General features: G+C 44.7%; 1 protein-coding gene across 1 annotated transcript in view; it reads left to right on the plus strand.

Moving 5' to 3' along the window:
- LOC124719943 (flocculation protein FLO11-like) overlaps positions 1 to 27,286 on the plus strand; it is a 283,431-nt gene that overhangs the window by 232,016 nt on the left and 24,129 nt on the right. Inside the window, exons 9-12 of the mRNA XM_047245145.1 lie at positions 1,901 to 2,267; positions 7,615 to 7,913; positions 16,073 to 16,333; positions 21,780 to 21,971. Coding sequence (XP_047101101.1) covers positions 1,901 to 2,267; positions 7,615 to 7,913; positions 16,073 to 16,333; positions 21,780 to 21,971 — 1,119 coding nt within the window. The remainder of the gene's footprint in view (positions 1 to 1,900; positions 2,268 to 7,614; positions 7,914 to 16,072; positions 16,334 to 21,779; positions 21,972 to 27,286) is intronic.

The following is a 27,286-nucleotide window of genomic DNA, read 5'->3' on the forward strand; positions in this document are numbered from 1 at the left end:
CCCCCCCCCCACGTCCCGCCTCATTTACACGACTCACAAACATTTGAAACACATCCGCACTTTTCCACGATTTACACTAGACGCAGAACAATGGGGTACTCTAATTCCATCCCAGGGGGTACGGGTATCCGGCCACCCCTTCAAATTAATGTGCCAACTCCGATTTAACCACGCCAGCCCCACGTACAATGCGGGACAAAGGCGCAAGCGATAGACAGATAGATAGATAGATGTCCAGACACTCTGTGACCAAAATGGTACTGAAACAGAGGATGACAGACTAAAGGCCGAGATACTAAATGTCTTTCTCCGGAGCTGTTTCACAGGGGAGGACTGCGCTGTGGTTCCTTCTCTGGATTGTCGCTCAGATGACAGAATGGTAGTTGTCGAAATGGATGACAGAGGGACGGAAAAACGATTAAAATGGCTCAAAAGAGGAAAGGCCGCTGGACCTGGTTGGATACCAGTTCGATTTTGCGCGGAGTGTGCAGAAAGAACTTGGCCCCGTACTTGCAGCGGTCTGACCTATAACTGTGGCGTTGATGAGGTGTGGAATTTTGGAGGACGTGTTGTGTTCAAGTATAATGACTTTTCTAGAGACTAGAAATCTACTCTGTAGGAATCGGCATGTGTTTAAAAAGAAGATCGTGTGAAATCCAGGTCGTGCTATTCGTCCATGAGACTCAGAGGGCCATAGACACCGGTTCCGAGGTAGATGCCATGTTTCTTGGCGGCTTCCGCAAGGCGTTTGATACAGTTCCCCACAGTCGTTTAATGAACGAAGATCAGACCAATTGTGTGATTGGACTGAAGAGTTCCTAGATAACAGAAAGCAGCATGTCATTCTCAGTGGAGAAGTCTTCCGAAGTTAGAGTGATTTCAGGTGTGCCGCAGGGGAGTGTCGTAGGACCGTTGCTATTCGCAGTATATATAAATGACCTTGTGGATGACATCGGAAGTTCACTGAGGCTTTTTGCGGATGATGCTGTAGTATATCGAGAAGTTGTAACAATGGAAAATTGTACTGAAATGCAGGAGGATCTGCAGCGAATTGACGCATGGTGCAGGGAATGGCAATTGAATCTCAATGAGGACAAGTGTAATGTGCTGCGAATACGTAGAAAGATAGATCCCTTATCATTTAGCTACAAAATAGCAGGTCAGCAACTGGAAGCGGTTAATTCCACAAATTATCTCGGAGTACGCATTAGGAGTGATTTGAAATGGAAAGACCATATAAAATTAATCGCCGGTAGAGAAGATGTCAGACTGAGATTCATTGGATGAATCTTAAGGAAATGCAGTCCGAAAACAAAGGAATTAGGTTACACTATACTTGTTCGCCCACTGCTTGAATACTGCTCAGCCGTTTGGGATCTGTACCAGATAGGGTCGATAGAAGAGATAGAGAAGATCCAACGGAGAGCACTTCGTTACAGGATCATTTAGTAATCGCGAAAGCGTTACGGAGATGATAGATAAACTCCAGTGGAAGATTCTGCAAGAGAGACGCTCAGTACCTCGGTACGGGCTTTTGTTGGCGAACACACCTTCACCGAGGAGTCGAGCAGTATATTGCTCCCTCCTGCGTATATCTCGCGAAGAGACCGTGATGATAAAATCACAGAGATTAGAGCCCACACAGAGGCATACCGAGAATCTTTCTTTCCACGAACAATACGAGACTGGAATAGAAGGGAGAACCGATAGGGGTACTCAAGGCACCCTCCCCCACACACCGTCGGCTGGCTTGCGGAGTGTGCATGCAGATGTAGACGTAGATAGATAGGGATCTGCCGGAGCAGAGGGCCAACTCGCACTAGTTCGGTTTTAGTGAGTAGGTGTATCTGTGACCAAACAACTGTGCTGGAAGTGACTTGGGCATGGTGACGCATTGCAGGAGGGACAGCTTCGCGGTGTCGCGAGGCGGGCGCCCTCGGCCTGCGCCGGAGGAGGAGGAGGAGGAGACGGAGGCGGAGGAGCCGGGCAGCGCGGAGGCCTACCAGGAGCGGCGGGCCACCACGGAGGGCTGGGCGGCGGCGACCGGTGCCGGCGGCTGGAACACGGCGTCGACGGCGGCGCCGCCCACCGACGCCACGACGGAGCAGGAGGCGGCCGGGCTGACGGCGGCGGCGGGCGACCAGGCCGCGCTCCAGCTGTACGCCGTGCTGCGCCAGGCCGAGGGCGTGCGCGACAACTCGGTGCTCGACGACCTGGAGGACGAGCTCGCCGGCGCCACCGACGGCTACCTCGCCGGCGTCGACGAGGTGCGTGCGCTAGCCACAGCCAAACTCGATGACCACGACGTACAGGATTTCATTCGGTGTGCCTGCTGCGCAATACAGGGCGTTTCACAAGTCGACACGGAGCTGTAAACATCACAGGGTGTTTCACAAGTCTCTCCTAAACATAAAAGCGCAAATACAGAGTGTTTTGTAAGTAACATATTCCAATGCACCAAATGTATAATCAACACTACAGATTTCGTAACAGGTCAACACAGAGCTGTAAACAGTACATTGTATGCAGTACAGGACGTTTCACAAGTCAGTACGCAGTGGTAAACAATACAGGGTGTTTCATATATCTCACCTAAGCTTAAAAGTACAGTGCAGGGTGTTTTGTAACTAATATTATTAAGTGTCTCAACTGTATGCTCAAGACGATAGACTGCTTAACAGGTCAACACAGAACTGTAAACAGTACAGGGTGTGTCACAATTCACACCTAAACTTATCATATCAATACAGGGTGTTTTGTAAGTAATTTAATTCACCATACGTACTGCATTGTATGCAATACAGGACATTTCACAAGTCAATACACAGTGGTAAAAAATACAGGGTGTTTCATACATCTCAATGGTGGTTTGTAAGTAATACCATTCAATGCACCAAATGTATACTCAACGCTATGAAGTGCATAGCAGGTCCACACAGAGCTGTAAATAGTACAGGGTTGTCACAGTTCACACCTAAACTTATCACAGCAATACAGGGTCATTGTAAGTAATTTAATTCACTGAATGTACCAAATTGTATAGGATACAGGATGATTCACAAGTCAATACACAGAGGTAAACAATACAGGGTGTTTCATACATCTCACCTAAACTTAAAAGTACAGGACAAATAACTAATATCATTCAGTGTCTCAACTGTATACTCAATACTATAGAGTTCTTAACAGGTCAACACAGAACTGTAAACCGTACAGGGTATGTCGCGATCTACATCTAAACTCATGATGGCAATACAGGGTGTTTTATAAGTAATTTAATTCACTGTATGCACTGCATTGTATACAACACACGACATTTCATAAATCAATACACAGTAGGAAACATTACATGGTTTTTCATACATTTCACCTAAACTTAAAATACAGTACAGGGTGTTTTGTAACTAATATCATTCAGTGTCTCAACTGCATACTCAAGACGATAGACTGCTTAACAGATCAACACAGAACTGTAAACTGTACAGGGTGTGTCACAATCTACACCTAAACTTAGGATATCAATACAGGGTGTTTTGTAAGTAATTTAATTCACCATACGTACTGCATTGTATGCAATACAGAACGCTTCACAAGTCAATACGCAGTGGTAAAAAATACAGGGTGGTTCATACATCTCACTTAAACTTAAAAATATAGTACAAGATGTTTTGTAAGTAATATCATTCACTGCATCATATGTATACCCAACACTATGGACTGCTTAACAGGTAAACATAGAGTTATAAACAGTACAGGGTGTGTCACAATATCCACCTAAACTGATGATGGCAATACAGGGTGTTTTGTGCAGACGGGGTGGCCATGCGGTTCTAGGCGCTACAATCTGCAACCGAGCGACCGCTACAGTTGCAGGTTCGAATCCTGCCTCGGGCATGGATGTGTGTGATGTCCTTAGGTTAGTTCGGTTTAATTAGTTCGAAGTTCTAGGCGACTGATGACCTCAGACATTAAGTCGCATAGTGCTCAGAGCCATTTGAACCAGGGTGTTTTGTAAGTAATTTAATTCACTGTGTGCACTGCATTGTATACAACACATGACATTTCATAAGTTAATACATAGTAGTAAACATTACAGGCTGTTTCATACATTTCACCTAAACTTAAAAGTACAGTACAGGGTGTTTTGTAAGTAATATCATTCAGTACACCAAATCCATACTCGAAGCTATAAAATGTGTAACAGGTCAACACAGAGCTGTAAACAGTACAGGGTGTGTCACGATTTACACCTAAACTTATCACAGCAATACAGGGTGTTTTGTAAGTAACTTAACACTCTGTACATACTGCATTATATACAATATGGGCATTTCACAAGTTAATACGCAGTGGTAAACATTATGGGGTGTTTCATACATCTCACCTGACCCTAAAAGTACTGTGCTGGGTGTTATGTAAGTAACATCATTCAGTGCACCAAATGCATACTCAGGACTATTGAGTGCTGAACAGGTCAACACAGAGCTGCAATCAGCACAGGGCGCGTCACAATTCTCACCTAAACTTGTGATAGCAATACAGCGTTTTTTGTAAGTAATTTAATACTCTGTATCTACCCCTCAGTGAACAGTTCAGAGCTTAACACAACTCAACTCAAAGTATTGAACATTTCGGTGTGTTTCACAAGCCCCACATAACAAACCACAATATATGGTGTTTTGTAAGTAGTTTCATTCAGTGCACCAACTCAGTAATCAACACTACATAGTGGTGAGAAATGCAACACACTGTTGTAAGCCGCAGTTGATGTGTCACAATTCACACCTAAAATTATGAGAGGAATACGGGGGGTTTTCTGGTAATTTATTTCACTGCACGTGTTGCATAGTGGGCAGAACAGGGCGACTGACAAGTCAGTGCAGAGCTTTAAAAAGTACAGGCTGTTTCACAAGTTCCACCTGGTTTAAGTATGCAATACCGGGTGTCTTGTAAGCAAATTCATTCAGTCCACCAACTGAATAACTAACTGTATAGGTTTCTTAACAAGCTAACACAGCTTTATAAACAGTACAGACTATTCCAAATTCACACCTAAACTTATGAGAGCAATACAATGCGTTTTGTTAGTAGTTTAATTTACTGCACCTATTGCACAGTGGACAGAACGGAGCGTTTCACTAGACAACACACTGCAGTAAACGTTACAGGGTGTTTTATACATCTCACGTAAAACTTGAAGTGCAGTACAGGGTGTTTTTTAAGTAATATCATTCACTACATGTATATCGAATGCTACAGGGTGCTTAGCAAGTCAATGTAGAATTGCAAATAGTACACAGTGTATCACAGTTCTCACCTAAATTTAAGAGAGCAATGCAGGGATTTTTGTAAGTAATGTAATTCACTGTACCTACTAAAGAGTGGACAGTGCAGGGCTGTTTACAAGTCAGTGTGGAGCTGTTAACATTACAGGGCGTTTCACAAATCGCAAGTGCGATACAGGCTATTTGTAAGTAATATCATTCAGTGCACCAAAGGTATAAACTGCGCTACAGAGTGGTTAACAAGTCGACATTGAAATATAAACTGTGGAGGGTGTGTCACAGTTTACACCAAAACGTATGAGAGCAAGACTGGGTTTATTGTAAGCAATTTTATTCACTGTGCGTACTGCATTGTGGACAATACAAGGTGTTCCGAAACCAACAGAGCCCAGTAAATTTGTCAGGGTGTTTCACAAGTCTCACTTAAATATAAAAGTGTTGTACTGGTGTTTCTTAAGTAATTTCAGTCAGTGCCCCAACTGCATAATCAACACTACAGAGTACTTAAAAAGGCAACCCATAGTTGTAAACAGTACAGCATGTTTCACAATTCACACCTAAACTACTGATAGCAATACAGGGCGGGACTGCTACGGTCGCAGGTTCGAATCCTGCCTCGGGCATGGGTGTGTGTGATGTCCTTAGGTTAGTTAGGTTTAAGTAGTTCTAAGTTCTAGGGGACTTATGACCTAAGATGTTGAGTCCCATAGTGCTCAGAGCCATTTGAACCATTTTGAACCAATACAGGGTGTTTGTAAAAGTAATCTAATTCAAAAAATGGTTCAAATGGCTCTGAGTACTATGGGACTTAACTGCTGAGGTAATCAATCCCCTAACTAACCTAAGGACATCACACACATCCATGCCCGAGGCAGGATTAGAACCTGCGGCCATAGCGGTCGCGCGGCTCCAGACTGTAGCGCCTAGAACCGCTCAGCCACTCTGGCCAGCTAATCTAATTCACTGTATGTACTGCACTGTGGTTAATACAGGGATTTTGACAAGTCAGCACAGTGCTATAAATATCACAGGGTGTTTCACAAATGTCACCTAAACTGAAAAGAGCAGTACAGTATTATTGTAAGTAATATCATTCAGCACACCAACTGAATATTCAACACTATAGAGTGCTTAACAGATCAACACACAGCTGTAAAAGTATGGGGTGTCGCAGATCACACCTAAACTTATGAGGGCTGTACAGGGTGTTTTTGTAAGTAAATTATTTTGCTGTCCCTGGTGCATTGTGGTATCTTTACATGCATAGCACAGAGGCCTGAAGATGGCATTATTGAGATACCGGAACTGGTTGTATAAATAAAATAACTTCTTAAAACACACAGTTTTTTGGCGATTTTCTTTGGTAAAGTATACAGGTGGTTTCCAGAATGACATTTCCACTCTGCAGCGGAGTGTTGGTAGAGCTCAGTTGGTAGAGCACTTGCCCGCGAAAGGCAAAGGTCCCGAGTTCGAGTCTCGGTCCGGCACACAGTTTTAATTTGGCAGGAAGTTTCATATCAGCGCACACTGCGCTGCAGAGTGAAAACCTCATTCTGGAAACATCCCCCAGGCTGTGGCTAATCCATTTCTCCGCAGTATCCTTTCTTTCAGGAGTGCTAGACGTGCAAGGTTCGCTGGAGAGCTTGTGTTAAGTTTGGAAGGTAGGAGACGAGTTACTGGCAGAAGTAAAGCTGTGAGTACCGGGCGTGAGTCGTGCTTCGGTAGCTCAGTTGGTAGAGCACTTGCCCGCGAAAGGCAAAGGTCCCGAGTTCGAGTCTCGATCCGGCAAACAGTTTTAATCTGCCAGGAAGTTTCATATGAGCGCACACTCCGCTGTAGAGTGAAAATCTCATTCTGGAAACATCCCCCAGGCTGTGGCTAAGCCATGTCTGCGCAGTATCCTTTCTTTCAGGAGTGCTAGTTCTGCAAGGTTCGCAGGAGAACTTCTGTAAAGTTTGGAAGGTAGGAGACGAGTTACTGGCAGATGTAAAGCTGTGAGGACGGGGCGTGAGTCGTGCTTGGGTAGCTCAGTTGGTAGAGCACTTGCCCGCGAAAGGCAAAGGTCCCGAGTTCGAGTCTCGATCCGGCACACAGTTTTAATCTGCCAGGAAGTTTTATACAGTTGGTGTTACGCGGTACCATTGTGATCTGTCCTGGAGGGTTGGTGTCTTCTTTCTCGCTCCGGTACCATTGTGATCTGTCCTGGAGGGTTGGTGTCTTCTTTTTCGCTCGCTGTCGTCAGTTAGTGTGGAATACAGTCATAGTCCTCATTTAGACGTAGAGAAGCTATCACTCTAGACAGTTCTGACGCAACGACTGTTGCCCACAGATCCTGACGACCACGGAGGAGGAACCCGCGCCGGCCCCCACATCGCCGAGCACCACCACCACGACCACGACCACCACGACAACCACGACCACGACTCCGGCCCCGACGACGACGACGACGACGACGACAGAGGCGCCGGCCCCAGCCGGTGGCAGGCGACGCCTGCGCCCCAAGCCCGGGGGCAGGTTCCGCGGGGGTGGCTCCACCTCCGCCTCGACGACCACGACCACGACCACAGAGGCCGCACCCGAGAGCAGCACGCGCGCCAGGAGCCGCTTCGGCAATGGAGCCGCCTCCAGGTGAGTCTGACCACCTAACGCAGGGGCGGTCAAACGTTGCACGCGGCTCATGAGAGCACTGTGCTGCAGGTGTGCTGCTCGCGTGCAATCGTCAAACGGGGCAGTGACGACAGCCGGCAGGTTGCGGCAGTGTAGTGGCAGGCTAAGCTGCGGACGTTGAACCGAAGCGACCGCTACGTAGTGAACTTTGCATTTCAAGAACCGAAAAAGGCAGAGTGAATCAAGGAAACGGAGAAGTGGAGAGATGCTATCTTTTAAAAAGGAATGGGAGAATCATTTTTTCTTTGTGCAAAAACGTCAAAATTCGAAATGTATAATATGTGACAGTATTCTCGCTGATCAGCGGAAGTTTAATATTGAACGCCATTATAATAAATTTCAATGTGTTCCCGTACTTAGTGGAATAAAAGAGGAATTTCTCAAGCGATTTGGGGATACATCATACTTATCCCAAGTTTTTGAATAGTTCTCGAGACAATTTGCTGTTTCTGTAGATGATATTCATCCCAGTTTGCAAATGGAATTAATAGATCTGCACTGTAGATTCTACAGCATAATTCTCGTCTGAGAGACAAGTTCCTTTTGGCAAGACGTGTAATAGATTTTTGTCACGACTTTCCACAGCGAGAGTTTCCTCGTCTCCATCGTGAAGCCGCGAAGATAATGTCAATGTCTGGCTCGACATACGTTTGTGAGAGACTTTTTCTGTTATGAAAATTAATAAGTCTCGGTTAAGAGCAAACATCAGTAATGAAAATTTATGTAACTGTTTGCGTTTGTCTGTATGTAGGAATTCTGTTCCAGACATTAAATGTATTGTAAACTCCACCTGTGATAATTAAATAAAACGTATCGTAGGTAATAGGTACTCTTTCAAACCACAATTTCTTTCAAGCACTCCTACTAACCTTATTCCTTCATTCAATAAAACAGTCCAGGAAACAAAACGCATTACAGAGGAGGAAACGGAGAAACGGTATGGTGGGGAGTGGAGGGAAGCGGGTGGCCAGCTTGCCCCTGTGTGCACGCAGAACACCTGTTAACTGCACACGTGCAAGTGCAACGCACACGTGCAGGATTCCTGCCCGCCCCTGACCTAACGTGTCCCACCTTGCCACCCTCCTGCACTTACGTCTACAGCTGAGGGACAGCGATACGGCCGTATACAGATGCCGGTAGTATAGTGTACACGAGGCAATAAAGAAGGGCAGTGCATTGGTGGAGCAGTCATTTGTATGCAGATGATTCATGTGAAATTGTACAAACTCTACGGATTGATCATCATCATCATCATCATCATCATCATCATCATCATTTAAGACTGATTATGCCTTTCAGCGTTCAGTCTGGAGCATAGCCCCCCTTATACAATTCCTCCATGATCCCCTATTCAGTGCTAACATTGGCGCCTCTTCTGATGTTAAACCTATTACTTCAAAATCATTCTTAACCGAATCCAGGTACCTTCTCCTCGGTCTGCCCCAACTCCTCCTACCCTCTAGTGCTGAATCCATGAGTCTCTTGGGTAACCTTACTTCTCCCATGCGTGTAACACGACCCCACCATCTAAGCCTGTGCGCCCTGACTGCTACATCTATAGAGTACATTCCCAGTTTTTCTTTGATTTCCTCATTGTGGACACCCTCTTGCCATTGTTCCCATCTACTAGTACCTGCAATCATCCTAGCTACTTTCATATCCGTAACCTCAACCTTGTTGATAAGGTAACCTGAATCCACCCAGCTTTCGCTCCCATACAACAAAGTTGGTCGAACGATTGAACGGTGCACAGATAACTTAGTCTTGGTACTGACTTCCTTCTTGCAGAAGAGAGTAGATCGTAGCTGAGCGCTCACTGCATTAGCTTTGCTACACCTCGCTTCCAGTTCTTTCACTATGTTGCCATCCTGTGAGAATACGCATCCTAAGTACTTGAAACCGTCAACCTGTTCTAACTTTGTTCCTCCTATTTGGCACTCAATCCGTTTATATTTCTTTCCCACTGACATTTCTTTCGTTTTGGAGATGCTAATCTTCATACCATAGTCCTTACATTTCTGATCTAGCTCTGAAATATTACTTTGCAAACTTTCAATCGAATCTGCCATCACAACTAAGTCATCCGCATATGCAAGACTGCTTATTTTGTGTTCACATATGTTAATCTCACCCAGCCAGTCTATTGTTTTCAACATATGATCCATAAATAATATGAACAACAGTGGAGACATGTTGCAGCCTTGTCTTACCTCTGAAACTACTCTGAACCATGAACTCAACTTACCGTCAACTCTAACTGCTGCCTGACTATCCATGTAAAGACCTTTAATTGCTTGCAAAAGTTTGCCTCCTATTCCATAATCTTGTAGAACAGACAATAACTTCCTCTTAGGAACCAGGTCATATGCCTTTTCTAGATCTATAAAGCATAGATACAATTCCCTGTTCCACTCATAACACTTCTCCATTATTTGCTGTAAGCTAAAGATCTGGTCCTGACAACCTCTAAGAGGCCTAAACCCACACTGATTTTCATCCAATTGGTCCTCAACTAATACTCGCACTTTCCTTTCAACAATACCTGAGAAGATTTTACCCACTGTTTTTCTGTTACGGATTGATCGATGAGAGGAAATGGAACAAATAAGGTCTAATGAATTTATGTCTGGAAATGCATGGTTTCCATGCTAGAGACTACTACTTATTCAATCACATTGTTACAGGACGCAGCATGTCATTCTCAATGGAGAGAAGTCATCCGAAGTAAGAGTGATTTCAGGTGTGCCGCAGGGGAGTGTCGTAGGACCGTTGCTATTCACAATATACATAAATGACCTTGTGGATGACATCGGAAGTTCACTGAGGCTTTTTTGCGGATGATGCTGTGGTATATCGAGAGATTGTAACAATGGAAAATTGTACTGAAATGCAGGAGGATCTGCAGCCAATTGATGCTGGGTGCAGGGAATGGCAATTGAACCTCAATGTAGACAATTGTAATGTGTTGCGAATACATAGAAAGAAAGATCCGTTATCATTTAGTTACAATATAGCAGATCAGCAACTGGAAGCAGTTAATTCCATAAATTATCTGTTAGTAGGCATTAGGAGTGATTTAAAATGGAGTGATCATATAAAGTTGATCGTCGGTAAAGCAGATGCCAGACTGAGATTCATTGGAAGAATCCTATAGAATGCAATCCGAAAACAAAGGAAGTAGGTTACAGTATACTTGTTCGCCCACTGCTTGAATACTGCTCAGCAGTGTGGGATTCGTATCAGATAGGGTTGATAGAAGAGATAGAGAAGATCCAACGGAGAGCAGCGCGCTTCGTTACAGGATCGTTTAGTAATCGCGCAAGCGTTACGGAGAAGATAGATAAACTCCAGTGGAAGACTCTGCAAGAAAGAAGCTCAGTAGTTCAGTACGGGCTTTTGTTGAAGTTTCGAGAACATACCTTCACTGAGGAGTCAAGCAGTATATTGCTCCCTCCTACGTATATCTCGCGAAGAGACCATGAGGATAAAATCAGAGAGTTTAGAGCCTACACAGAGGCATACCGACAATCATTCTTTCCACGAACGATACGAGACTGAAATAGAAGGGAGAACCGATAGAGGTACTCAAGGTACCCTCCACCACACACCGCCAGGTCGCTTGCGGAATATGGATGTAGATGTAGACAGCAGTCTAATATGCGGTGTACCATGCAGCCATAGTTTGATTATGGCTGCATTACGAGAATTAACAGGCTTTGAATGCGGAACGGAAGTTGGAGCTAGACCAGGGTGACCAAATTATTTTCGGTGAAAACCGGGACACATTCACCTGGGTGCCAATGGACACCTCATTCCACATGTACCCAGGTTTCTTAACTTTAAATATTAATGTTTTGTTGATACATTTTGTTAACCCGATTATTATAACTAATAAGAGGATACAAAAGATTGATATAGTCTAGATTATCTGTATAATTAATGACATTTAATAAATGTATACAGTAATAAAGAAATGTATTACGATTTTACAAAATTTTACAGCCATTCAACTTTTAATCAATTAATATTAACATGAGCTTTAATATTACTGAGCACTTGTAGATGGAATTGACTGTACTTGGAGAAAAGTGTATTTTTCACTGCCTCCAGCCTTCTTGGTCATGTCTTTGTTCTTTGAGACACAGTGATAAAACTCGGCACACTCCATTTTGTAGTTGTACAGGATCTGCAGGATTGCTTCAAGAGAGTCCACCTCCATTCTGTTTCTTTCATCAGTCCACTGGAAATTCATGAACGAAAATATTCTTTCCACATTGGCATTATGGGCTGGATTGCAAATAAATACCTTGCAATTATTACCAACTCAGAGTAATGCTGAAGACAGTCACAGCTTTTAAAAAAACTCACCCACTTCTCATGACATTCCAATGCTGTTTTTTTTCCCTTAATTCCACTTGTGAAGGCTTTCTTCAACAAAATTTGTCAGTATGCCGAACTGATCAAAGAGAATGGAATCATCGATTTCAATCTCTTTACTCTTCAAATAAGAAACTGTCTCTTCAACACTTTCCCATTTTGGCACTCTCTTCAGTAACATTCAATCAAACACCGGCGATGAGGATAAATATGAGACGCTCCACTTGCGGAGATATTCTACACAAGTGTCATAAAACTTGTTAACTTCTTATCTAAAAATCCTTTCCGCTGCTTCTGATACTTCTGCTCTTTTAAGGACAGATTAACATTAAAATAAATGAACTGCTGTTCTCTCCTCTTAGGAACAGTATCCAGAGTATTTTTCAAAGCATCATTTACCTCTATTACACTTTTCGTGCTTCCCTCAATTTCCTTTATCCCATGCTGCTAAGTGCTAAGCTGACTGAATGAACCATAAGTAGGCTTCACTTAAATGGTTACTGAAAAACTGAACCAATATTTTGGGGGCTGTGTCTTCATTTAGGAAAAAATCTTTTAACGGTTCAAACAGGCGGATTACTCTTTGAACTGCTGGAAACAGTTATAACCAGCGAGTTTTCGAGTGACACATTACATTCACATATTCAGTTCCCACACAATCACACAACTCCTTAAGCCTCTCTGTTCTAACAGTATATATGTAAAAGTGTGATATACCTTCATGACGATAGTTTCAACATCACAGCTTAAACTGTCAGCAGATGTCTGCACGCTGTTGTGTAAAACATGTGCAGGGCACCCTATGCCTTCAATGTTTTCATGCAATGTTGCCTTTAATTTGGTACATACGTTGCATTTGCCTTGTCTTTTTAAACCACCAAAGTTCGTGTTGGTGTTGTCTCCACAAAATGCTACACATTTATTTTTCCCAAGATCAAACATTTCGATAGTATTCATACAAAATCTTGAAATTTCGTCAGATATTTCATTAGGTAGGGAACTCACCTTCAAAAGTTTCGTCTGAATTACCCTGATTAATATCGAAAAACTGAACAATAAACGGAAATATTTTAGTGGCCTTATGATTGCTGGCATCAGTGGACATACCGTAGGAAGAAGACTTTTTGATGTATTGAAGGCTTTCCTTTACACTTTGGGGAACAATAACTCCTTTCACTAAGGCTGACACTTTAGTTCTTGCTGAACTAAACTTTTTTGCAATGGAAGAATCATCAAACAAAATGCTGTTAAGCTTATTAGCACAATCACCAGATCTATAAGTTTGGTGATGTTTTACCGTGTGGTAGGCTAGTGTAAGCTCGGCTGCTCGAACTTTCGTCTCTTCACTTGACTGATGTTTCACAAAATAATTTTGCAGAGTGTTACTGTAGCTCGGTGAACTCTATCTGTTAATGTGTTTCTTTGACCTGATGTGATCAACTATGTCGGAACGTCCACCATGACTTATACTAATAAAACAGTTACGTACGGAACGCTCTGCTTCCTAATCAAAACTACCTTTCTTAATGAAATTCCATTCCTTGGAATAACAGTCACTGAACTTGCAGGCAGGTTTCGGCATTGCGTTTCACAGTACTGCAGCAATAATACCACTAATATGAGAAAAAACTATTGCAGTTTGTCTGACAAAACCTCAACTACTACACTGTTCTGACAATGAGTGTGTGAGTAAGTGGCGCGACAATCGGACGGTTTCATAGCTCTGTTACAATAATACAACTCACTACTTGTTGGCCAAAGTACCGCTCAAAGTAAATTATTGCCTGAGTGTATCAATACTGATACTGTGATTACTAGTAGGGGACAATGGAGATTTTAGACAAATAAGCTAAAATATATTAATTTCTTGTGTTGTATTTCCTTTAATATAGCGAAATCCCAAAAATTTGAGAAAGTTTCACGAAATGTATTTAAAAACTGAATTCCGGGACCTTTGAGCGTCCTGAAACAAATTTTCTGGACACCGGAACACAGGGATGAAAACCGGGACAATCCCGGTTTTCCGGGACGTTTGGTCACCCTAAGCTAAATGTACCAAGTATGTTCACAAAAATTTCATTTTCCTCCAGCAAAAAATAAAAAAAAATTAGAGACAACTGTTCAAAACTCTTTGAACTCCTTTTGTAGAGTACTTACCTTTAAAATTGCGACATCAAGAAGAAATGCAGATGATAAACGGGTATTCATTGGACAAATATATTATACTATAACTGACATGGGATTACATTTTCACGCAATTCGGGTGCATAGATCCCGAGAAATCAGCACCCAGAACAACCAAATCTGGCCGTAATAACGGCCTGGATACGCCTAGGCATTGAGTCAAACAGAGCTTGTATGGCGTATACAGGTACAGCTGCCCATGCAGCTCTATACCACAGTTCATCAAGAGTAGTGACTGGCGTATTGTGACGAGCCAGTTGCTCGGCCACCATTGACCAGACGTTTTCAGTTGGTGAGAGATCTGGAGAAAGTGCTGGCCAGGGCAGCAGTCGAACATTTTCTGTATCCAGAAAGGCCCGTACAGGACCTGCAACATGCGATCGTGCATTATCCTGCTGAAATATAGGGTTTCGCAGGGATCGAATGAAGGGTAAGCCACGGGTCGCAACGCATCTGAAAATAACGTCCACTGTTCAAAGTGCCGTCTACGAACAAGAGGTGACCGAGTCGTGTAACCAGTGGCACCCCATACCATCACGCCGGGTGATACGCCAGTATGGCGATGACGAATACACGCTTCCAATGTGCGTTCACCGCGATGTCGCCAAACACGGATGTGACCAGCGTGATGCTGTAAACAGAAACTGGATTCATCCGAAAAAATGACGTTTTGCCATTCGTGCACGCAGGTTCGTCGTCGAGTACACCATCGCAGGCGCTCGTGTCTATGGTGCAGCGTCAGGGGTAACCGCAGCCGTGGTCTCCGAGCTGATAGTCCGTGCTGCTGCAAGCGTCGTCGAACTGTTCGTGCAGATGGTTGTTGTCTTGCAAACGTCCCCATCTGTTGACTCAGGGATCGAGACGTAGCTGCCCGATCTGTTACAGCCGTGCGGATAAGATGCCTGTCATCTCGACTGCTAGTGATACGAGGCCGTTGGGATCCAGCACGGCGTTCCGTATTACCCTCCTGAACCCACTGATTTTATATTCTGCGAACTGTCACTGGATATCGACCAACGCGAGCAGCAATGTCGCGTTAGGATAAACCACAATCGCGATAGGCTACAATCCGACCTTTATCAGAGTCGGAAACGTGATGGTACGCATTTCTCCTCCTTACACGAGGCATCACAACAACGTTTCACCAGGCAACGCCGGTCAACTGCTGTTTGTGTATGAGGAATCGATTGGAAACTTTCCTGATGTCAGCACGTTGTAGGTGTCGCCACCGGCGCCAACCTCGTGTGAATGCTCTGAAAAGCTAATCATTTGCATATCACAGCATCTTCTTCCTGTCGGTTAAATTTGTAGCACGCCATCTTCGTGGTGTAGCAATTTTCATGGCCAGTAGTGTATATGCATAGGACCTCGTTTCCAGGACTCTTGTATGACAGGTTTAGTAGGTGTTCAAGCGTCGGGTGCTTCATCCTAAAGCCACTGTGCGGTGGCAAAAGCAAAATATATAACATTCTTGAAAGCATCTACCACGATGGGGGTGTGTCTAGTGTTTGGTCCGCTTCTCGACTGACTTGGTGTGCTGTGTGTGTTTGTGCCGGCAGGCCCGGAGGCAACTTCGGCTCGCGACGCAAGGCATCCACGGCGGCGCCCAGCAGGGACTCGTCGGAGGAGGTGAAGGAGGAGGCGAAGGAGGTGGCTTCGCCCGCCCCCCGGCCAGCGCGCGGCCGCTTCGGCGGCGCCAGGACACGCTCCACCACCGCCGCCCCCGCAACCACCCAGCAGCAGCAGCAGCAGCCGGCCGAGGAGGGCTCTGCGCCCCCTGCCGCCCCCGCCGCACCCCACAGGCCAGCGCTGCCCGACAGGTCCGTACTCCGTCCTCTCTCTCTGTCTCTGTCTCTCTCTCTCTCTCTCTCCCAGTCTCACTCTCTCCATCTCTCTCCCACCCACACACATACATTCCTACCAGCATCTAATATAGAGGGTGGTCCATTGATCGTGACCGGGCCAAATATCTCACGAAATAAGCGCCAAACGAAAAAAACTACAAAGAACGAAACTCATCTAGCTTGAAGGGCCAAACCAGATGGCGCTAGATGGCGCTGCTATAACTCAAACGGATACCAACTGCGTTTTTTTTTTTTTTTAAATTATGAACCCCCATTTTTATTACATATTCGTGTAGCACGTAAAGAAATACGAATGTTTTAGTTGGACCACTTTTTTCGCTTTGTGGTAGATGGCGCTGTAATAGTTACAAACCTATAAGTACGTGGTATCACGTAACATTCCGCCAGTGCGGACGGTATTTGCTGATATATTCATCATCAGTTATCTGCTATATTAGCAGGTCCTTTGCCTCTCCATTTTCTGCGATCCATTGCTTCCTTCTTAAGGCTGCTGTATGTTGTACTGTCCATCATGTCATCCAGTATCTGGAATCTCTTCCTTCCTCGCTTCCTTTTCCCTTCTACATGTTTTTGTTGTGGTCTTCAGTCCTAAGACTGGTTTGATGCAGCTCTCCATACTACTCTATCCTGTGCAAGCTTCTTCATCTCCCAGTACCTACTGCAGCCTACATCCTTCTGAATCTCTTGGTCTCCCTCTTCGATTTTTACCCTCCACGCTGCCCTCCAATACTAAATTGGTGATCCCTTGATGCCTCAGAACATGTCCTACCAACCGAGCCCTTCTTCTTGTCAAGTTGTGCCACAAACTCCTCTTCTCCCCAATCCTGGCACTGCTAAGAGTATCCTACGACTTCCACATCGCTGGCAGCGGCTTGCACATAATGCTGGTGACTACTTTGAAGGTCAGTGGAACTTTGAAACATTTATCTATTTTGTACGAGCCGTAAATACGCAGTTGCCACTATTAAAGTTCCAACCCTCGTAAAACCGACGAAGTGAAGGACAGATTCCTGACAGGAAATGGAGAAAAAATTGTCCTTTGAACATGTGTCCAGAAAAGGACAGTGTGCATGTAGTGATGGCTCTAAGCACCATAGGACGTAACATCTGAGGTCATCAGTCCCTTAGAACGACTTAAACCTAACTAACCTAAGGACATCACACACATCCATGCCCGAGGCCGGATTCGAACCTGCCACCATAGCAGTAGCGCGGTTCCAGACTGCAGCGCCTAGAAACGCTCGGCCACTCCGGCCGGCGAGGCGTCAATGACATGGCCTGCAACACATATTATAACAATACTTAGAAAGTGTATCTTTGTGCAAAATACACTTTTTAATAAAACAGTGCCTATTGACATAAACAAATTCAAAAATGGTTCAAATAACTGTAAGCACTATGGGACTTAACATCTGAGGTCATCAGTCCCCTAGACTTAGAACTACTTAAACCTAACTAACCTAAGGGCATCACACATCCATGCCCAATGCAGGATTCGAACCTGGGACCGTAGCAGCCGCGTGGTTCCGGACTGAAGCGCCTAGAACCGCTCGACCACCGCGGCCGGGTAAAGAAGGGTAAATTATAATGTCAGTGGTGTTTGTTGCAGGATTCTAGTGCAGAGAGGGAAAAGTGGAAATTTCATTCAAAAAAAAAAAAATTGAACAGTTATTGTGTATATAAAATTACTGCTCTGCGTCATAACACTTTGCACGATTTCTTCAAAGGCGTCTGCTTTCTGTATTCAATACAATGACACGCTACAGTGCGTGTTATTTCCTCGAATGTCTACAGGCTCTGTAATACAGGATAACACTGCATCCAAGATGCAGCCAAACTTGCACAATTAATATTGGCTCGGCAATACACGCGTGTATACTACTGTCTGCCCTCATTCAGCTTACAGCGTAGTAAATAACTGTTAATTTGCTCCAATCGGACCGAAAATATGTCGCACAACATCTAATATCATGTTGTGAACTGATACCTTCTCTTGCAAAGCCCCACTACTGCCACATTTACAGCTTTGTGGTGACTTTCCAAACGCTCTGTATTGTTCTCTGCATGAAGTTTCTTATGAAACTTCCTCTAGTGATTTCCAAAAATTAATAGTGACTTACGAAGCACCGAGTACTGCCGCATTTACAGCTTTGTGTAGACCTTATAAACACCCAGTACTGTACCCCTTTCTGTACGTACACTGTGTGGTATTTCTTACACGAAACTCCCACGCTGATTTAAAAAAAAATGTGTGTGAAATCCTGTGGGACGTAACTGCTAGGGTCATCAGTCCCTAAGCTTACACATTACTTAACCTAAATTATCCTAAGGACAAACACACACATCCATGCCCGAGGGAGGAACTGATTTTAAAAAGCAAGTTGTGACTTATGAGGCACCCTGTACTGTCACGTTATAGTTTTTTGGTGACTTATTAAACACTCTGTACTGTCTTCTGAGTGAATTTCCTTACGAAACACTATACATTGATTTCCAAAAATTTTGACTTAAAAAAACAGTGGTGCCACGTTTATAATTTTATGGAGAGTTTTTGAACACCCAGTAGTGTTTCTCTATGTATACGTACACTGTGTGGTATTTCTTACGAAACTCCAATGCTGATTTACGAAAGCGAGTAGTGACTTACGGGGCACCCTGTACTGATACATTTATAGTTTTGTGGGCACTTATTAAACACCCTGTACTGTACTCTTTTCAGTGCGTACACTGAGTGAAGTTTCTTACGAAACCACTACACTGATTTTCACAAGTTAATATTGACTTATGAAACGCCTGGCACTACCACGTTTACAATTTTGTGGAGACTTTTTAAACACCCAGTATTTTCCCCTTTTCCTTGCGTATACTGTGAGGTAATTCTTTCGAAACTCCCATTACTGATTTACAAAATCCAGTAGTGACTTATTTAGCATCCAGTACTCCCACGTTAACAGTTTTGTGGAGACTTTTCAAACAACTTGTACTGTTCTCTGAGTGGAGTGTCTTACGGCTTTTCCTATAGTGATTTCCAAAAATTAACAGTTTCTTACAGAGCACCCAGTTTACAGGTTTGTGTAGACTTGTTGAACGCCAGGTACTGTTCCTTTCTGCGTAATCCAGCTCACGAATTCCTGAGTCCTTACGGCTGCCGGAGTTGTACAGAGATCGCTCTCCGATATGCAGGTGGCCCTAACTCTAAACGACAAAAGCCCTGCCGTCGTGACTTCCGCGTCGTGATGGACGCCATCTTGTTACGTCACAACATGCCATAAAGACAAACAGCCTACGTCCTTGTCTCTAGCACAGGCCCACGAAACTGTCGGCACACATTGCTTACTTGCACCGATTCAGAAACTTTTTTTCCTTCTTTCTTTCTTTAATCGTGCCCCCCATAGTTCCTGATGTCCAGAAGTAGCTTGAGACATCCAACTATACAACTGCCGACACACTGCTAATTGCAATAAATCTCTTCCCAAACAGTGATAACCAAAACGTTGAGCACTAATTATTGCTAGTACATTTTTGGTAAAACTTAAAACCAATGTTTGTCTATACAATTATAACTGGAAATAAATAATTGCAAATACTATAAGATTTTACTTATGTTTTCCGCCGTACTAGAAGTTCGTTTGTGCCTCGATGAGCACGCTGCAGGTTTGTTATTATCTCTATTGAGACACTTTTCTTTCTTAGTAATTCTTGATATTTTGACCTCTTTCCAAAAAGCAACATAGTGCAAGTACTCACCAGAGAACCACTTCACAAAGCTCATCTTAGCATCTGAACCGGCCGGCCGCTGTGGCCGAGCAGTTCTAGGCGCTTCAGTCCGGAACCGAGCTGCTGCTACGGTCGCAGGCTCGAATCCAGCCTCGGGCATGGATGTGTGTGATGTCTTTAGGTTAGTTAGATTTAAGTAGTTCTAAGTCTAGGGAACTGATGACCTCAGATGTTAAGTCCCGTAGTGCTTAGAGCCATGTGAACCATTTGCACGTTTACGAACTGAGCACAACTGCTGCACTTAACGCGCTTTACTTCTGTTTATATCCTCCCTGTTCGCTTCAGAGGTTTCTCGAAAAGTACACTTTTAAATCCTACGATTTGTAGTTAGTACCCGGATTTTAAGTAAAGCATATATTTTGAGAATTACCATTTTAGGCTACAAAATTATCCTGTTTTGCAGTTTAAATAAGTTTCAAGGTTATAATCGAAGTTTCTGGAATCTACAAGTTTCTTTTGTAAACGATATTTTCGAATGAAATTTTTTTAACATAACAACTTATTCTTTCGTTTGTTGATAAGATAATGTTTCCATTAAGGTATATAACAGTAAATCCAAATAACTTTTATCTATGTACAAATTTTATGTAATCTCTATTTTTTTAAGTTATAATTTTTAATTCTTTTCTTTAAGCACCCATTTTCAATGAAAGCAATTAGAATGTTACATTAATGTTACATTAAATGTGCAAAATGTCACATTTCTAAGAAATTTTTGTACTGATTCCAAAACTGGGCTTGGCTTTTGCGAGTGTCTAATATTTAGTGAGTTTGGAGAATTTAATATTATGATTGGTATTTTATTATGTTTAATTCACTTGATACACTTGCTTTACAGTAGTATCCATAAAATATGATATTTTGTTGTGTGGTATTAGCTGAATGAACGTTACTTTTGAAATGGTCATTTACTTGAATTTCAATATTGCACCATAAATTCTCTCATTGATACTTGACACAATTTTGGAATTACGCAAACGAGTGGGTCTTTCATGATACGTATTATTCTGTTAGGATATACAGGCATCATAATCATGGTATCAAAGTATGGGGTGATGAATTTGAATTTTCAGTATTCGAAATGTGGACTTCCTTCATGAATACTAAAATGCAATAACAGAAGGACTGTATAGCATCTGGGAAATCAGCTAGTAATCAGTTATGTCATTACGTTGTTAGAAATATGAAGGGATTATTTCAATAGTGATACAAGTCCATTTTTGTTCATTCTGAGATACAGAGTCCTTAAGATAAATGAACGCTGAAAATTCTGTAGTTGAGATACCAGATGCCTGAAAAAAAATATATAAACTTAAAACTAGAATACTTGAATATATATAAACTTGAATATTTCTGGTATCTCAACTACAGATCTTTCAGCGCTCATTTAACTTTAGGACTCTATATCTCAGAATGAGCAAAAATAGACTTGTGCCACTATTGAAATAAGCCCTTCATATGTCTTATTTACAAACAGATTGAATGTATGCAGTGTAATTTAGTTTAGAGTCAAAGAGCCAATTGCTGGTTGTCACAGTCGACTCGGTTTAACAATCGATAGTCGACAGTCAAATTATACCACAGCATATACGCTACTGTATTAATATGGGGATACTCACCACAGGCACAGCGTGCTGGGCAGACGGCGTGGTGTGATCCGCCCCACGACGGCCGCCCCCGCTGCCCCCGCCGCCCCCGCCGGAGAGGCCGAGCCGGCGCCACCCGCCCCCAGCGCCGCGCCCGCCGCCCCCGCAGAAGACGCCTCTGCAGAGAGTGCCTCTGAGGCCAGCCCACCAGCTGTCACCAGGCCCGGCAGGTAAAGGAGTGGCCCCAATGATAGACCCGTGAACCACACCCATTACCACCCATATAACCACTCCGTAAACACTCAACGACCAGAGCTATAACTACCACCATAGTCACCCCTTATCCACCACCAATAACAGACCTCTAAAACTCAACCATATCGAGCCACATAACCACTCGATAAACCTCCCATAAGCACCCCATAACCAGCGCCATAACCACATCCATAACCACGCCTATAACAGACCCATGGACCACAACTGTAACCACGAACTCCACAACCACCATAACCACTCCAGATGCACACTCAGAACCAACTCTACACCTGTGATTCTTCAACTTCTCCCGGTGTATTTCTTGATCGAACAGTCCACGGGTGTACTGCCAGTCCATAGAGTCCAACGGGCTCAATATTTCGGCGATCAGACATGTCGCCATCGTCAGGTGCGCTGACGAACTGAGCTCCTGCTGCTTCTGCTGCCTGACAGGGACAGATGAGCCCCAGTGGGTCGGTGGAGTCTAAGCCGGAAGGCTATTCGTCTGACGGAGCGTGTGGTGTGGCCTGGCTTCGTGTTTGATGTCCTGTCAGTCTGCTGGGACGGATGTGCTGGCAACTCAGTGGTCGCGAAGCAGGTGGGGCTATCTGATTGCGTTAGGACGCTGCACCCTGCGGCCCAGTGCTCGAAGGAGCTGATTTTCGGACTGCGCGTTCTTCTCATAAAAGAGCCGTGCAGCCTGACGAAACCAGTCTCGAACAGTAGGGATGTTGGAGATTCGGTTAAGGTCGTGCGACGGGAAGTCCCGAGGGAGGTGCAATGCCAGACGTAGGATCCGGTTCTGAAGGCGCTGGAGTCGGTCGACGTGGGTCGCTGCAGCATGGACCCAAACCACAGCGGCGTAGTCGATAAGTGGGCGTATGAGTGTAAGATAGAGTGCAACACCCAGTTCTGGCGGGAGCGCAGGTGTCGGATTTAGAAAGGGGTAGAGTTGAGTCATTCTACCCCTGACCTTGTTGACGATGTCGTCGATATGGTATCTCCATGTGAGCCCTGTATTCAGCGTCAGACCCAGGTACTTAGTGGCATTGCCCCAAGGTACGGCGGTTCCCCTGAAGGCGATCTGCGGTATGTCGGCTGGGATACGCTTCTTGGTGATGAGGAGGGCTTGTGTCTTAGCCTCGTTGAAGCTGAGGCGCCACATCCTGGCTCACTAAGTGTGTCAGCCGCTGCCTGCAAGCGTCGTTGGAGCAGAGCTGCGCGTATACATCGCCGTATCATCCGCGTACAGGGCAAGGTGGACCTTGTCCATTCGCGGCATGTCTGCGATATACAGGATGTACAGTATGGGGCCGAGGACAGAACCTCGGGGAACTCCAGCCCTGACTTGGCGGCGCATTGACAGGTCCTCCGTGTGTACATGAAAGCTTCTGTCGCACATGCGGGAGGGGCGCACTGAGGTCCAGGAGCTTGAAGAGAAGCCCCTCACGCCGTACGGAATCGAACGCCCGTGAAACATCCAGGAATATGGCTCCGAAATATTCCCGCCGTTCGATGGCATCAAGGGCCTCTTCAACGAGTCGAAGCAGTTGGTGCGTTGTTGTGTGTCCAGGGCGAAAACCACATTGCTCGTCCGGTAGGAGACGTTCTTCCCTGATGTGACGCAGGAGGCGGCAGAGATACAGCCTTTCAAAGACTTTGCTGACTGCTGGTAGTAAACTGATGGGCCTTGAGCTCCTGAGGGCGGGCGGCCGTCCTAAACCCCCTTCCCGGGCGAGGCGTTCTCTCCGCGGTCCGCGCCCGCGGCCGCGCGTCGGCGTTCCCTTTGGCGTCGGCGTCTGTGGTGGCGTCGGTGTAACTGCCTCGTCCGCCCTGGTCGCTCGTTCGTTTTCTTTGCCGAGCCTCTTTTTAATTAGACTCAGTGCTGGTTCCCATGCCTTGCTGAGGTTATAGCCGCAATCTCTGTTGATGAGTCCGTCCCTGGTACGAATTTCGGTAGCTTCTCTAACGACGCTGTCCCAGTATTTAGATGTCTGTGCCAAGACCCTGCTATGTTGGTAGTCCATTTCGTGATTTTCGGACAAACAGCGCTCTGCGATTGCCGACTTGTTGGGGTACAACTCGAGTGTGCCTCTGATGTTTTCGGCAACGATCTTCGATGGTGCGCACTGTCTGTCCAATGTAAGTCTTCCCACACTCACATGGAATCTGGTATATGCCGGCCTTCCGTAAACCGAGATCGTCTTTGACACTTCCCAATAATGCTCGTGTTTTATTGGGCGGGCAAAAAGTTCCTACTTGGTGTTTCCTCAATATTCGTCCTATTTGCCCCAATAGTGCGCCAGTATACGGTATATAGGCGGTGGCTATCTCTTCCTCCGTGACTTCGTCCATCTGCGCACGCTGTACTGTAGAGGTGGGGCGGATAGCGCGTCTGATCTGCCATCCCGAGGCCGTGGAGAGAACGCCTCGCGGGGGAAGGGGGTTTAGGACGGCCTCCCGCCCTCAGGAGCTCAGTTCGTCAGCGCACCTGACGATAGCGACATGTCTGATCGCCGAAATATTGTGCCTGTTGGACACTATGGACCGGCAGTACACCCGTGGACTGTTAGAGCAAAAAATACGCTGGGAGAAGTTGAAGAATCACAGGTGTAGGGTTGATTCTGAGTGTGCATGTGGTTATGGTGGTACAGTTGTGGTCCATGGGCCTGTTATGGGCGTGGTTATGGATGTGGTTATGGCGCTGGTTATGGGGTGCTTATGGGAGATTCATCGTGGTTATGTGGCTCGATATGGTTGAGTTTTAGAGGTGGACTGTCCGAGCAACCCTACACCTGACCCCATACCACCCCAGCATTGTGTCTCATTTAGAGACTCCACTCCCATACAATACAAGCTGTAAACGATAACTGTTTGCAGTGTCCTGCAATGCTGTAAGGGAAGCCGAGATGAACAATTTGGTGTACGAGGGGTGTTCACTAAGTAATGCAACACATTTTTTTCTGAAAGCACGTTGGTTCTATTCAGGATTACAATGCACCGTATTATTCACCATTCTTTTGGCTACAAAATCACCTCCGTTCAATGGAAAGGCCTTACGCAAACTTACTGTATGCCTGCATGGTACCACTCTATTGGTCGACGCCAGAGGCAACGTCTTGTTGCATCAAATACCGCCTCATCATTCACATACTGCTTTCTGTGGAGTGCATCTTTCATTGGACCAACCAGATGGAAAGTGTGAAATCCAAGCTGTAGGTTGAATGAGGAGGAACAGTCCAATGAAGTTTTGTGAGCTCCCATTGGGTGTGCAGACTTATATGAGGTTTTCCATTGCCATGGAGAAGGAGAAGTTCGTTTCCATTTTTGTGGCAACGAACACACTGAAATTGTTTTTGCAGATCCCTGAGGGTAGCACAAAAGCTGTGTGTGGTCGACTGGCATGCAGGGGATCAGACAGGTTTACGAGACCTTGCTACCATAATGACACACGCCTCACTCAACGACTCACCGTGCTTTTGTTCACTACCAGGTCTCTGTAGAATATTTGCGATGACATCTCTCTGCTTGCAATTCACCTCTGTTACAGGCGCCATTCTGAAGGCTATGTATAGCACTGCCACCTATTGGAACCGCGTGAAACTGCTGCAGCTGCAGTGGGAAAATTGCACACTACATTCCACAGTAAATTCCACATTTTTCAACCGAAACAGGCCGAGAAAAAAATTTGTTCCATTACTTACTGAACGTCACTCGTACATCGAAGAAGCGATGTCAGGAATAAAAGAGGATTCCATGAGCGGTATAAAATTCAAGGTGGAAGGATACCAACATTATAACATTCACTGATTACATTGCTATCGTCAGTGAAGGTAAAGAAGAATTACAAAATCTGTTGAATGGCATAAACAAATAAGAACAGATATACAGGGCGTTTCCGTAAGAGCGTGCAAAAATATAACAGGACATAGAGAGTGCTCCACTGAACTATTTGAGGTAGGGAACGTGGAGTCGGAGAAGCCAGCTTAAGGAGGTTGAAACGTCTCCTTAGAAAAATTAATGAATTACTGTGCTGATAAACCTCTTACGTTATTTGATTTTCAAACAGCTGAGCAGAACTGAACGCACTCAGACATTTCGCTCTTTACCTATTCTCATCAACACTAAACTGACAACCAATATTTTTAGCGCAACGCAATCTGACTTTCAATAATCCCTACAAGAGAATGGCCCTGACTAACATTAACCTATACGTTTCACAAATCACTTACCTCACAAAAATCTTCGTTACTCGAACTGCTGCAATACAGCGAGCGCCACTACTACCAGCTAAATAAAAGATTCAAACTATTGAAGCCACTAACTACTGATAGGCATAGTTAGCAAATGAAAGATTTCGATAGAGAACAAACAATGTATTTACCTTAATAGTGTTCAAAAGTTATAATATATATATCAGTCCATGATATCCAATTTACAAATTTACTGTCTCTGATGGACACACGTACAGATCATCTGCTCTCAAAACTCCGCCATCTCTCTCCCCACATCCACCACTGCTGGCGGCTCACCTCCAACTAAGCAACGCTACGCGCTGTTAACATCCAGCTGCCCAACACTACAATAGCAAACAACAATGAAAACTAGCCACAGACTGCACACAGCACAGCCAGTGATTTTCATACAGAGCGCTACGTGGCGTTACCAATATAAAAACCTAAACAGCCTACTTACAAGCTATAGAAGTAAACTTGTCTGCCACTTTGTCTAGCATTACTATTTTCCAGTTTATTTACAACTAACATGCGTACAAATTTACAGCTACTGTGCTGTTTGTTTACATGTAGTGCTGCAAGGAAACAAGTAAGGCGGGCCTGATTACTAGGAAGTCACGATGCAAGATTTTTACTAGGAAGTCATGATGCACGATCTGCTTACTTTACTTGGCCATAAGGTGGCTCTGTTGCATCGTATTTACGTTGTTGGAAGACAGGCTGTTCGTGACAGAATGTTGAGACAACATGGCGGTGCACCGCCTTAGTTCAGTGTGGACGTCCGCAACCATCTCAGTACTGTATTTCCTGGTCGCTGGATTGGAAGAGGAGGTCATATTCTACGCCCTGCGACGTCAGCTGACGTGAATGCTCTTGATTATTTCGTACGGGGGTATCTGAAGTCGCTTGTGCTCGAGGCCCCAATGGATACGCAGATGGAATTAGTTGCCAGAGTTGTAGCTGCCTGTGATGTGATTCCAAACACACCAGAGCTATCTGTCAGGGTCCGTCATAACCTTGTTCGCCGATGTCATTCTTGCATTGGGGTTGATTGC

This window comes from Schistocerca piceifrons, chromosome 11 (genome assembly GCF_021461385.2).
Source record: "Schistocerca piceifrons isolate TAMUIC-IGC-003096 chromosome 11, iqSchPice1.1, whole genome shotgun sequence".
Taxonomy (NCBI): Eukaryota; Metazoa; Arthropoda; class Insecta; order Orthoptera; family Acrididae; genus Schistocerca; species Schistocerca piceifrons.